We start from the raw sequence: 14323 nt of genomic DNA on the forward strand, positions 1-14323 counted from the left end.
CACAGGATGACAAGATATCAATAATCGAAGCGAAACAAATAATAAACTAAGTGAATTTACTTTTTTTTTTCAATTCAAAATTTACCCTTATTTTCAAATGGTAAGATTGAAAAAATATGTGTTAAATTTGAAATGGTAACTCTTATTTTGGTACATTAATAAAGCAGAAATGGTAACATTTATTTGATTTCAGTGGAAGGAGAGCAGATGGGCAATCATTTATCTAAATTATAGCTGTCAAACAAATCCATTTAACTAAATTTACCCATATCCGTCCATGAATAGATGGGTATAGGTATCTTAAATTTTTTCATATAGGTATAAATGGGTTACCCAATAATATCCATTTATTAAATGCGTATTATTAGGTAACCCATCAAATCCAATTAACCCATTTAGAATTGTCTTCCCCCAAACCATCTCTCTTTCCCCACCCATTTGCTAGCTATTCAAAATTTTTGGATTAAGTTTTTATGTTAATTTTATAGTATTTAGTTCAAATTTTTATATTCCTATTGTTTAATTACTAAATAGTATGTAATTTTGCGACTTAGAGTGCAGATGGGAAAACAATTGATAATTAGATTTATTGAGCATTATAAATAAATATTTAAAACTAATGATGGGGACAAATGGTGGTATAAATTGATAACTTAGTTTAAAAATGAATATATTACAAAAAGTTAAAAATAAATGGATTATAAATGGGTAATTGGATTACCCAATTCATTTTTTGACTTACTCATCTAATTAAATGGGTATAAATGAATTGACTCACTTATATCCATTACCCATTTTACCCAACCCAAACCCGTCCAAATCACCCATTTTGACACCTCTAATCTAAATGATATATTTTGTCAATATATATGAGGAAGAATGAATGTAGAAAGTGGAAAATTAAAATCTCCGGAAGAATGTAGTGTGTATGGGTTTAAATGCATTGGTATATTGTGTTGTCATGCCTGATATGAAATTGCCACCTTTGCTCTTCTCAATTCGAGAAACAATCCATTGAAGTTTTCGAACCAAATCCTGAAAAATACGATCTGTAGACATGCAAATGTAAGAGCAATTGTTTATCGTCTCAATGTTGAATATTTTTTTGTCCTTCGAGGAAACAGAAAAATCACTAGCAAATATATTTATTTCCTCAATACTTCCTTTGGGCCCGAAATTGCTGCAGAATTGCTCACAACGTCCATAACATTAGTCAACTTTCTTTCGGTTTTGGGCCTATTAGTAATTTCCTGATTTTCCCTCTCTGAATATCAGAAATGATGGCCGGGGATTCTTCCGTCTCTGATGCAACACAAGGAAACGAAGATGAATTGTTGAAACCCAAATCTAAGAATTTGTCAACAAGTCTACGGTTCAAATGGGAAGAAGAGGCCAATCGCCAGGGAAGCTGGTCGATGGTACTAATCAAGGAAAACCACCAAGAGGATCCCCGTTCCCTCATTTTCCCTCCGAGCCACCACGAAAACCTGCACGTTGTCGGAAAATCATTGACCCCATCGAATTCTACTTCCTCTCCGTTATTGCCATCGTCGACTTCAGCGTCGGATTTGTCATCTGAAGTAAATAACGATTCCAATGATGGTGATGATGATTCATCGTCGACGACTTTGTTCTCGCCGTCGGATTCGAATCGTCCGTCGGGCCCAGTTTCAGATTCCCCGGTGCCAACACCGAGGTTGAGGAGAAGGGATGCGGGTGACGTGCCGAGCTGGGTGAATGTTGGATTGGAGGTGTTTTATTCTAAGATCAGAGGTGTAGTTGGGACGTTTCGTTTTCCGGTGAAGGTACCGGCATTTACGGTGGCGGCGATGGTGGTGGGAATTTTATACTTTGGTTGGCGGAGAAGGCGGAGGAGCATAAAGCAACGGGATAGGGATCGTTTGGTTCGAATTATTAGAGAAAAAGATGAGGTTTGTTTCTTTTTGCTGGTAAAGTGTTTGATAAAATGCCTATAAGAATTTTAAGCTGCATTTCCCATTTGAAAATTTGTTATATCTTTTTTTTTTTTTTGATGGATTTGTTTTTCTATCTTTTGGTGGCAGAGAATTGATCAATTATTGAATCAGATAGCTCGGATGAATAATGTGTTGTTGGCGCTTCATAGAGTTCCTGCTGCATCCAATCATCCCTCATAGGGGTGTCTGTTTGGACTGTGAAGAAGAATGGGGTCTATTCACAGGTCTTAAGTCTAATCTAGTTTAGCATGAGGAAGGTTAGAAGAATTGGAAACCAATTTTTTGTTTGATTTCATGTGTCTGGAATTTAATGCTAGTGAAGTAAGTTTGGTTTTACTAGTTTTGTTTCCCAATGAAATGAGATAGTAACTTGACCGATTTCTCTGTCCCAAAATGATATGCCATTCTTGCCATAATTTGAGCATGCAACATGATCAAAAGAATAGACCGTTCTGCCGTAATGTAAGAATGACTGGAAAGTCTAGAGTTTATGATACTGATACAAAGCGAGGGGATAAATGGAATGAATTACTAGAACATATGAATATGATACCAAATCACTAATCAATGTGACCTCAACGACAATTAACTTCTTCATACATGCAAAGCTATATTCGAGTGCTACGAGTGAATAATTTGATGCTTCTCTTCACCTAAATGCATACTTTCAACCTTCTTTTTTGTTTATAAAAATGGATGCTGCTTCTGCAATTCCAAAGAGCAGAGAGCTGCAGTGGTGTCTTTTTCTAAAGGAGAGCATATGTCCTCATGATTGCATCATTGGTTTGGCTAACAATTGGAGCAACAACCAGTGCTGTCTTTCCAGTTGCCTCGATGCCCAAAAATTTGTCATCATCCTGTAGATGCTACCAGCTCCAAAAGTAGCTTTAGAAAAATTAACAACAAAATTGACACTTTTCATCACCTTAGAACAATCTACACAACAAATGGCAGCATGTGCCATCACTGAAATGTAAAGATAATCTTTTGGTGATGCTTAAATTTGATGGTCGGCCTAAACAAAGTTGAATTTTCCATTCCTTCATCTTCAGTACAAAATCATTGAATGATCAAATATGAAACATAGTAGCCAACAAAAGAAGAACGTCAAAGGGGAAAAGGAGGATACATGTATCGATCAATTGTTCTTGTGAATGATACACCATCTTTGATTTTCTTGCCTAGCAAAGAATTCAATAAAATCCAACGAATTGCAGATCATACAAGTATGCAGCTCAGGGAGGTTAACACCGTCAGCTATACTGCTTGAGACCCTCTGGACAATCCTACCCGTTTAAATACTTTCATTGTAGTTTTTCCAACTAAGGTTGTCTTAATACAGCTCGGAAAGGTCTACTCTATCTTTCACGGAAATGGATAAAAACTAAAAAGATAAAATCTTCGTTTTCGGATCTTGGAAGTTCAAAAGGGGAAATTTCTATCACCAGTCTTTTGGCTTTACAAAAACAGTGTAATAAGCACAATTCCGCCAGCATGTCGCATCATGACATCCATTCCATGATCCCCATACAAGTATAGCATCTTCAACCTGCTCCTCTTTTAGAGTGACACAGACACACTGCAAAAAGTGACAGATGCCATCAAGATTTAGAGCAAATTAAAAAGCTGCTATGCAATGCAAACATACATATCCAATTCCCACTAAAAAATAGTCAGTCAAGTGCAAAGAGATCGAGAAAAGGAATGGGGAAGGGATGAAGCTCCAGTGAATGCGCCAATGAAAATAGAACCACTTATCAAGTATCTGGTTGAAGAAATTGTTGCAGTAAAGACACTTCTGAAACTAAAATAAAAAGCCAAGAAAGAAGAATAAGGTACATCCCATGACAGTTGCCATAATTGCGGTTGTACATTACAAGAAATCATATCTAAACCCACATGAAATAGCACATGTAAGTTTAGACTTGGCGCTCAAGGTAACTAGCATAATGAACTCCAATACTCACAAATCTTATTCCTTACAATCCTGTCAAATTCCACAATTTTTTACACCAATTATTATCTGGACAAAGAAACTAACAACTAAAGAACAATTTACATTGGAATGAGTAGTACTCATAAAAATGTTACATGCCTATATGCTAGATGATTACTAATAAGATTAGAATTACTATGTAAGACCAGGATCCTCACACATAGAAGGTAAAACAACAATCAGACAATATAATAAGCTAATCTGCAATTCATTGCTACTCGAGACAAAGGACCATACAGGCTGAACAACAAACAAGGAAGCCAATCTACGACTGCAACTAAATATATAACATATCTAGATGATGCTTTCATTTATTGGAAAATCTGCCCATGAAATTGAAGCTAAAATATATCATGCTATTCATATAAATGAAAATCATTTCAATAATTTGACATCTACAGGATAAATTCATTTTTGCTTCAGGGCTGCTCTTTCTTTGTTAAAATCAGACTTCTCATCTTCTCAAGGAGGAAGTTGGAGAAACCATTCATCCCACAAAAAATAGCATAAGAAGATGGTAACCTTTCAAAGACATAAGATCCAAAGGTTTCAAGTGTTATCTACATACTATACTTCATCTCATTCACTGTTTTCTATTGTTTGTCTTAGCATCCAGTTACCAAACTTGCCACGTTACAAGCCCTCAGACTGAAACAATCAACGAATCATCTCTGACCAAACAAACAAGATATACAAAGTTTTGCATCACTAGTTAGTGAAAATCACCAGAAATACATCATAGCAATTCAAGGAATTTCGCTTTGCCAATTCAACAGCATAATCAATAGCTCTAAATACTGAAACATCATTAAAAAGCTAACTAAGAAACAATGACCTTTAGAAGATTAAAGAAACAAGCATCCAATGGAGAGACAAAATAGAATCAGCTTTATTTCCAACTGTAATTGAACTAAGAAGCCAGGATCGACGCCAAAACTACATACCTATAAATTCTTCCAGATGGAACACACTAGCCCTGGGATCAACTGCTATGCTGCCTTGAATGTCGGATATCAAACTGATCTACGGACACCAGTGGAATAGAAGTTTCATTTCTGATCCTCTTAATATTAGGGCTCACCAAGCCCCTATGCTTAAAACCATATAGCTTCAAAACTTGATTATCTGCAAAATTGAAAGCCCTCTCCATACTTTTCAAACACCGCTCAGCTGGATAGTCCCCATAGCTCCCACAAGGCTTACACCCGACAAAATGTGTAACAAAAGGCCACCTCTCATCTCCCAATCCTGGATGATACTTCTCAATCATCTCCTCAAACCGATCCACCAACCCCGCCCAATAACCGTGCAAATAATACGAACTCTCAACAAACACCTTATCCATCAACTGTTTCTTCTTTGTAATCAACAAGTATATCAAAGCAGACTGATCGTCTGCCTCAAACTTTGGCCTACCCTTCAAATTGGCTGTCAAAATCTTCCCGGCCTCATCACGAACATACCCTTTAGGCCCCATTGGTGCCCAAGCATCCAACAAATCCAGAGACCACTGACTATTCCTAAGCAAAAAGCTACCCGTATTCAATGCAATCCATGACTTCTGCTCAAACAACAAATCCTCGTACCCATGAACAACCAAATTATGCTCACTATACTTAGTAACCGGGATTTCGAACGCCATATCAGTGAACAAAGCATCACTATCCATCCACCAAATCCACTCTATCTCAGGATGAGACACCATCAACCTCCTAATCAAAGGCAATTTCGACCAATATCCCGCCATTTCCTTATCAAACTGTGCCATATTATACACAATCTCAATCCCATGAATCCTACAATAATCAATTTTATTCTTGACTGCCTTTAACAAATAATGATCCCCAATTGCATTGTCACAAGGGTTGGGAGGGGAGCCAGTAACAAGCAAAATCCGAGGCTTACCATTGACAAAATTAGGAAATTCGGGGTTTTTCGACAGCCATACCTTTCTTTGCTCGTCCCAATTCTTAATCTTCGGTCCCAGCGAATAGGTCCCATTAGAATTATCATCAACAACCACCGCCTCATCATCCACTGTCGAAGTTGGGTCATTCGGATCAACCGGATCATCGTCTGACCGGATCTCTGCAAGGATCCGGTTAATATCGTCCATCATTTGCTCCTTCTCCGCCTCAGCTTCGGTGGAAACCAAGTTCCCAAATCCAATGGTGCCACGCAGCACCAAGATTGTCACAAACCCACATAGAATCGTGATCTTTATATTGTTAAAAGTCTTGGAGATCTGCCTCCCGCGTGGGACTACGGAGGAGGAGTGGCTTCTACCTCCTCCTCCGCCGCCATTCGCGGTGGCAGCGGCTGCTGTCGTAGGAAGCGTCCCTGGTCTTTTCTGAGGTGTAAAATTGCTCTCTTGGCCCATCAGTTAATTTACACCCAACCAAACACACCCTTAGTTGGATTTCTTTCTTTTCCCTTCCAATGAGCTGAAATTTGTTCTGTTTCTCCCAGAATTTCTTGGGGGTTTAGAGCAGAAGAAGAAGTAGAGGAGGTGCTGGCCTGGAGCTGGCCGGCTGCTGGTGGTTTCTTGGAGTTAACTATTACTGTGTGACTGCGTGTTTTTTTTTTCCTTTTTTTTTTCTTTTTTTGGGAGCACCGACGCTGATTGATTGAATCTGAGGAATTTTATGTAATTGTTTTTTTTTTTTTGTCGAAATTATGTATTTGTAGAATTTGCTTGATTTGGTGGATTTGTTTTAAATTAATGATAAATGATTAAGTAATCGCAGGTCACCCGCAGGTGAAAGTGGGGAAATTAAGGAACAAAGGTCCGGCTGTTTTAGGGCTGGATTTTACGCGTTAATGTGAAGCCGAGTTTAGTAAGTGGGTTTCGTCAATTGTCATGTGGGGTGAGTTTACAGTTGTTTTATTCTTGGTTAATTACAATTTGCGCCCCTGAAGTGTCATTGAATGTCAGGTTGCACCATTAAACATTTGATTGTAGTAGTTTTAAGTGCACCGTACTATCAATTCGTTGCACATTGTTGAGGTAAATTCAAATATATAAATTTTAGAACATAACTGTTCAAATGCATACGTTTTAAGGGAGAGAGGGGGGGGGGGGGGGTTAATTCCATACCCTTCTCTTCTAAATCCATATCTTGCGTAAGTTTCAGATTAAATCTTGTATATACTATCTGAATATATACTATTACACTTGAATGCAAAATACATATGTAAAATTTGAATTTAATATTCAAATTTAAATTAGTTATAATGCATCTAGTGGTGATAATATATACACTATCAAATGTAAAAAAGATTAATCCTAGGTTTTAATAGTAAAAATACGAGTCCCCAATGCTAATAATAGAAGTGTAGATTTAGAATGGATGTATAATTTTTAATAATAATTTTTGAATTGAAAGACTTTAGTGACCCTAAATAAACAAGAGAATTTTGTCAACTAATGCAAATTAAGACTATAAAAGTCAATGGTAACAAGAAATTATTAATTTTAATTGAATTAAACACTGTGTCACGAATAAGAGAGTCCATCTACCCCAATTTTAGGGTATTTTAGGAGTATAAATTTTTATGCATGGTAAAGTATCTTTGTGTCAACTTAAAATTTAACCATTACAAGTACAATACTCAGCTAGGGTTTGTGTTTTTCATTGGATTAATAATTTTTGGGTCACATCTAAATTCAAATGCATTTCTTCATATGTTAAACAGACGCGCAAGTATTAGTATTATAAATTAAGAATTGTCTTACATATGCACACTCGCTTCTCTAGATGGGTATTTAATTTTGGGTCTTTTTGTTTTGGTACTTTTGTTGGTTGCATTAATTAGAGTAATAATGGAATGTTACAAACATAGTTATTAAACCCGGCCCGGCCCGGCAGTCGAACCGGTCAAACCGGTGGACCAATCATTGGACCGGGCCGGGTTTGGAATCAGATCGTTTGTGCAAAGAGACCGTTGACTTTGTCAACGACCCGGCGGTCGAACCGGGTTAAACCGGAAACCCGGCCGGTTTTGGCCGGTTTTGTCACTAACCGGATTTTGTGGAAAAATAATACATTTATACTAACATAAATTATTGATTAATTATACTAATACATTTATACTAAATTATTAATTATATTTTTGTTCTTTTATGCTTAACAAATTTCCATTAGGTGGAGCAGGACGAGCCGGAGGAGTGCGTGACAGGGCAAGGCCGGGGTGGGGAGAATGTTTGGGCAAACAGCAGTGGGGCCTGGGGAATACCTTCGCCTTGTTGCTATTCCTAAACCAAGGTCCCCCCCCCTTGCTTTTATTTTATGTTCAATAAAGTCTCTCCTAGGGCTGCAAACGAATCGAGTCTCTCGCGAGCGGCTCGAGTCAAGCTCGAGTCGAAATCGAGCTCGAATTCGAGCTCAAAATATTAATCTCGTTAGCTCGCGTGCTCATGTGTGTGTGTATATATATATATATATATATAATATTTTGTATTTTTTTTTATTTTAAGTATATATATATTTTTATTTTAAGTATATATATATTTTTATTTTAAGTATATATATATTTTTTATTTTCTTATTTTAATAGTAAAATTACATATATATCCTTAATATTTTATTATTTATTAAGAAAAAAAATATTATTTTATTTATTTTTTAAAAAATAAAATAATTATTTTTTATTTTTTTTCGAGCTTCGATTCGAGTCGAGCTCGAGCTTTAAATTGCCGGCTCGCCGAGATCGAGCTCGAGTTCGAATTTGGTAAAATTTAGTCGAGACTCGGCTCGATTAATCCAAAACTCGACTCGACTCGGCTCGTTTGCAGCTCTAGTCTCTCCTAAAATATCTCATAAGAATTTTCTGTCTTCTAGTTCTTATTCATGCAAGTTTTTTCCTCTCCTAAAATTTTCTAACTTTCTTCTTTCCTAAGATACCTTAGTCAGAGTTTTTGTTTAATTTTTGTTGTTTCTTTATTAGATTTAATAGTTTTGCAAATCTATATATCAGATGAATTTCTTGGGTTATTTCATCAGATCGTAGTATCATCTTTAGTTTGAATCTACTTTATTTACTTCGTTGGAGTTTTACAGAGTAATCTTTATCATTTTCTAGATCTATTAAATCTAGTGATTTTCTATATTAGTTTTAACTGTGACACGTTCAATGTACCTTTTGACATTAATCTGAACTTCATGAAATAAAATATATATATATATATATATATATATATTATCAGAAAAAAAGGAGTGAAATTCTAGCTAGCTCAAGGAATCCATAGGACAATCTTGGAACGACTATAGAGAAGTGTTTGCAACGATGGCAAACGTCAAGGAAAACCTGAGTAATTTACTCCAATTAATCAAGTCTTTGGACATTTGGAACGTCAATATGTTCATCTCTTTTGTAACATGAAAAGTGAAAGGCATTTAATGATAAAATAATTTATGATTAAGCAATCGTCCAAAAGTTATTTTTTCAAAAAAGAATGCATTGCAACAGCAACCTTTTTTTCTTGTTCTCCTGATAACAACTTGAGATAGGTGCAAGCCACTTTTTTTAAAAAATTTATTAACAATTATAAATTTGAAATTTTGATTTCAATGGAGGAAAGTTCTTCAAATTTTTTAAGCTTCAACTGACGGAGTTTTTCCCTAACTACGTTTCTTTTTCATAATTTTCTAAAGTATGAACGAAAGTTCTTTAGTTCCGTTTAAATCTCTCAACAGATTAGATAGATTCATCTCCATCTCGTTTCCTCTAATTTAGGACCATTTGTTACAATGTTGCATTGCTTTCTCTCTCAGGAAAAAAAAAAGTTCCAACTAGTTGTGCTTAAAAATTAAAAAAGAGGAAAAGACTATTCACCTGGCTACAGCGGCTAAGATGTTGAACCGTCTACCCGATTAGGACTTGCGAGGGGACAGTAGATCGTGCAAGAAACGTCGTTTACGATTCATGAATCACATGATAGGCTTATTTTAGGAATCTGCCGGCTAAGGGGTATGAATCTCGACAGATTCTTGACCAACGCCGTTGAGATTCAAACTCGTGTCGTGCGTGCTCAGCACCAAGTACTTAGCAATGAACGGGAACTATCACAAATCGGCTGATGCTAAACCTTTTCTTTTTATAGTGGAAGTTTAGCAAAAGGAAGATTAACGCATTACAAAATTAGTGCAAGCCATGAACAACCAAGGATGAATTCTTGATCTAGTGTGTTGAGATGCCTTGAATTGGATCTTCAACCCCCGCTAAGCTGTACGGGGGTCTCGTTGCCCTGTCAGCGAGTCGGGGGTTCAGGGGGCGACGCGCCCCGGCTGGGGGGTCCGGGGGCCAGCGTTGCCCTCTAGGGGTGGGCAAAAAAACCCGCCGATCCGAAAATCCGATGAACCCGATCCGACCCGATCCGAAAAATAGGATACCCGATCCAATTTTTCTTAGCGGGGCAGATGAGGGTCGGGTACCCGAAAAATCGGGTACGGATACGGATCAGAAAAATAAAAATCCGCGGGTACCCGACCTGCAGGGTATATTTTATAAATATTAAAAAAGTAGGGATCATTTTATAATTTTGTAATTTTTAATTCTAAGTGCAAGTGAAGTGGCTCGCAGCCTCATATTCTAATCCTATATGATCTACTCTTCTCATTTTTTTTTTGAAGAAAGCGAACATTCTCGGTGAAACATGAACAAAATGAAAAAAAAAATTTGTGAAACTCTGTTATAAAAATTGTTCATCCCTTTCATCTTTTTTATTTTTATTCTACCTCCATCGATCTTTCCTGCAAATCTTGCATCAATTCAATCAAAGATTTTTGTTTGGAGTTTCAATTTTCTGTTAGCTAGATAATTAAAATATTTGTGTCATTCATTTGCAATTATATCTCTTTAATTTGTCTCTTTTATTTAGTGTAAGAAATTTATTTTTCTTTTTCATCACCTTAATACCATAAGGTCTATTCCAAAGATGTAAAGAAGTTGGGGAAGATTTTTAACATTATTTTTGGTTATATTTTTTTCAAAAATAATTAGTTCTATTCAATTCTTTTCCGAACTTGATTTCACAATTGACTTATTTGAGATGCGGTCTTGTACCATATTATCCTTGGGGAAGTTACCAAATACTTATTATCCTTGTGTTTGTTGTGTTGTAGAAGTATGAAATGTGTGAAAATGGTGATGTACTCAAAATTATTATGAAACTTCGTTTTGTCTATTAGATATTCTAATATGTACTAAATTTATGAGATCGATTTGATTATTGGATGAAATGTGTGAGAATGGTGATGTATGGATTTTAATTACAATATCTCTACCAATAGTAATTGGAAAAGCATGTTTTTTTTATTGAAAAATATGTTGATATTAAGTAGAAAATAAATTTTTTTTATTGAAAAATAGTTTTTTTTAGGGGCGGGTACCCTATGACCCGCCCCTTTTTTTCGGGTACCCGCTATTCGGGTACCCGAAAATATTAGGAGCGGGTTAGGGTCGCAAAATGGTTGATCCGATATATTAGGGTCGGGTCAACCAAATCATGTTAGGGGCGGGTACCCGACCCGTGCCCACCCCTATTGCCCTCGGTGGGGGTTCGGGGGCAACGCCCCCGAAGCTTACGGTATATATTAGTTACCGTGTCTGTTTTATTTTAGGCCTTGTTTTGGGCCTATTTTTGGGTCCAGTCTGTTTTGGTTGTATATATATACACCTTATTTTAGTCTGTAAACTATTCCGATTACAATCCTAATAAAATCTGATTTCCCCCAAGTTATTCTTGTCTATTCTTGTTTGTTCTTCTGTTCCACTGCATCTGGTATAACATAGTGACTAAGATTAAAGCGCTTAAGAATTAGAGGTCTTGAGTTCTAATTCTTTTTTTTTTTTTTTTTGCATTGCTTCTTGAATCTCACATCTTTTCTATTTGGAAAAAAAAAATTTAAAGAAATAGTGCAAGCCGTCAACTCTTATGAACAAATTTTTAAGATGAACTTCTGATGGACAAAGTGTTAGAAATTTTACCATTCTAAAATAAACTCGTCATTGATATTTACTTGTTGTGTTTTTACCTTATTTTGTAATTTTATTTTCTTTGGATCAAAGGCTTAAATGACCATTTACAATGTAACTAAATGATTACAAGAGGCATCCATCGAATTTGTAGCAAGTGTATTTATTAGAGCTCGTTTGAATTGTAAGTTTTTAAAATTTTTATAAAAAAATATATTATAGCAATACGATGTACTTGAAAAAAAAAACACTATGATGTACTTAAGGTAAAAAAATAAATGAAAAATAGGTCGAAAGAATTTTTTTGTGAAATTTATAATCCAAACAAGGCCTTAATTAACAGCGAGCAGCAATTGGGTTGTAGGGGTGACTTGCCGCATATTCTTTCTGTATCATCAGTGGGAGTGTCGTGAAATGCTCTTGGGATGGGCCTTGAAGAGTTGAAGGTCTGCTTTGATGCCGATTTGGGGAATCACATGTCTTTTATTTTGAATCTGGGAATCACATGACTACTTGTGAAGAATTTCCATGTGACTTTAAAGTGGTCCCAAGGATATATTAATGCCCAAAATTATTGCAGCTGGACCAGATTTTGAAGACTCAAATAGATATGATGCTTTTTCTCATATTAAAGTCATGAAATATGATGACTTGGAGATAAAAGTATATCCTCTGCGGAAGGAGTATGAATATTTTTCGGAAGAAAAAATACATTATCGAAGAGCACTTGGGTTGAGAATTGTTTTGCAAAATCTAGAAAATACACCCAAGCAAGGATTTCGTACATACGGGGGAAATGGAGCATTTTCTTCTATAATGACTACATATGCTGGAAAGACTCCAGAAGCAGCTATAAATTATTTAAATTGGAAAATACGCTTATTGGAAAGCAGTAGAATAAAATCCAGCAATAAAACTATCAAGACTTTGTGCAGGATGAGAAAGCATAAAAATAACACGTGTCCAGCATGTACTAAAAAAGAAGATAAGGACACGGCATCAAGCAGTCAAAGCATAAAATAAGACGTAAGCACTTACGTCACACTCCCGGAATCCAAAGTATATTATTCAAGTTCGCGGAATTGAAGAAAGAAGGAGTCCGTGGAAAAATCAATTCACATCCGACATTGAAGTCCGCCAAACATTTATAAATATGCAGACGCCATATGAAGGGAGGGGGAACTTGGAGTTGAAATTAGTGTTAGTAAGAAAGAATTGAGAAAAGCACTAGAGTTCTACTACCGATGGTCTTAAAATTTTCTCTCATGTATAAGAAATAAAGGGAGAGAGAGAGTAGTGTGCTAGGCTATCATCTTGTACCTAACTTCTTCATTAATAAGAGAAACAAGTTTCTTCACATCTTTCCGTATTTACATCTGAGTACGCTTAGAGGTAGGAAACGAAACTAAGCTATGCTGTAAAACTCTGAAGCGGCCCTTAAAGGAAGTCACCCCAGTGGTTGGAGGCTGCAACGCCCAAGTAAGAAGTTCTCGGGGAGGTAGCCGCAGTTTTTGCGATTGAAAATCAGATCTAAGGTATGGAAGCGTGTTGGTACCCAAATTTGCGGAAACATAATTTAAGATTGGGTTGGCTAACACAATATTTATATTTACTGTTCTTGATTCAAAAGATATTTTTATTTCTAAATTGTATTCAGGATGCATAATATTTATTGATAAAGTAATAAAAAGATTAGACATATTTTCCATAAAATTTTCCATAAATGTCGATTTGAAACAATCCTTTGAAGAAATAATATTAGAAGCATTAAACATATTATTAGATATTGAAAAAAGAAATTTAGAGAAAGTTGTTTCAAATCGACATTTACATTTAGTAAGAACCCATACATGAATTCTGATAACTACAAACTAATAGAACCTACAAATTTAAAAATAGAAAAAGACCTATTTGAAATACAAAAAACAATAATATATGTGTAGAGATCTAAAGAAAGAAATTCAAATAATTAAAGAAAAAATAGGAAAAACTGAAAAAATAAATTCAAAAGAAAAAACTACCGAAACAAGAAATAAAACCACCATTGAATATTTAACAGAACATATTGCTAAAATAAAATAGGTGAGTCTGAAAAAAATTTTACTTGCCTTTCAGATTCCGAGATGGAAAATATAAGTAATAAACTCGATAATTTAATGATAAATATAAAATTAGATACAAAACTAGAGATGAATCCAAACATAAGCGATCTACCTTCAACCAGTAGACCCGCATCTTCATATGCTAGACGAAAGCCTGGTTCAGGAAATTCTTTCGTTTCATCACTAATGAATATAGCAAAGCAAAAAGGCTATTTAGATAATGAAGGCTATACCATTTTAGATAGAAACACACCTGAAGCTATATTTCCTTT

General features: G+C 35.7%; 2 protein-coding genes across 2 annotated transcripts; one reads left to right on the plus strand and one right to left on the minus strand.

Moving 5' to 3' along the window:
• Positions 1-1165: 1165 nt before the first annotated feature.
• LOC113739410 (uncharacterized) lies at positions 1166-2354 on the plus strand. The gene is made up of 2 exons (XM_027266621.2): positions 1166-1931; positions 2064-2354. Exons 1-2 carry the CDS (start codon positions 1278-1280, stop codon positions 2154-2156), a joined length of 747 nt encoding a protein of 248 aa, XP_027122422.1. The 5' UTR covers positions 1166-1277; the 3' UTR covers positions 2157-2354.
• A 729-nt stretch (positions 2355-3083) lies between these two features.
• Positions 3084-6495, minus strand: LOC113740265 (probable xyloglucan 6-xylosyltransferase 3). Its single transcript, XM_027267827.2, has 2 exons — positions 4917-6495; positions 3084-3555 (listed from the first exon to the last, which is right to left on the minus strand). The coding sequence occupies exon 1, from the start codon at positions 6350-6352 to the stop codon at positions 4955-4957; it is 1398 nt and encodes a 465-aa protein (XP_027123628.1). The 5' UTR covers positions 6353-6495; the 3' UTR covers positions 3084-3555; positions 4917-4954.
• Positions 6496-14323: the final 7828 nt, after the last annotated feature.

Source organism: Coffea arabica, chromosome 4c (genome assembly GCF_036785885.1).
Source record: "Coffea arabica cultivar ET-39 chromosome 4c, Coffea Arabica ET-39 HiFi, whole genome shotgun sequence".
Classification (NCBI taxonomy): domain Eukaryota; kingdom Viridiplantae; phylum Streptophyta; class Magnoliopsida; order Gentianales; family Rubiaceae; genus Coffea; species Coffea arabica.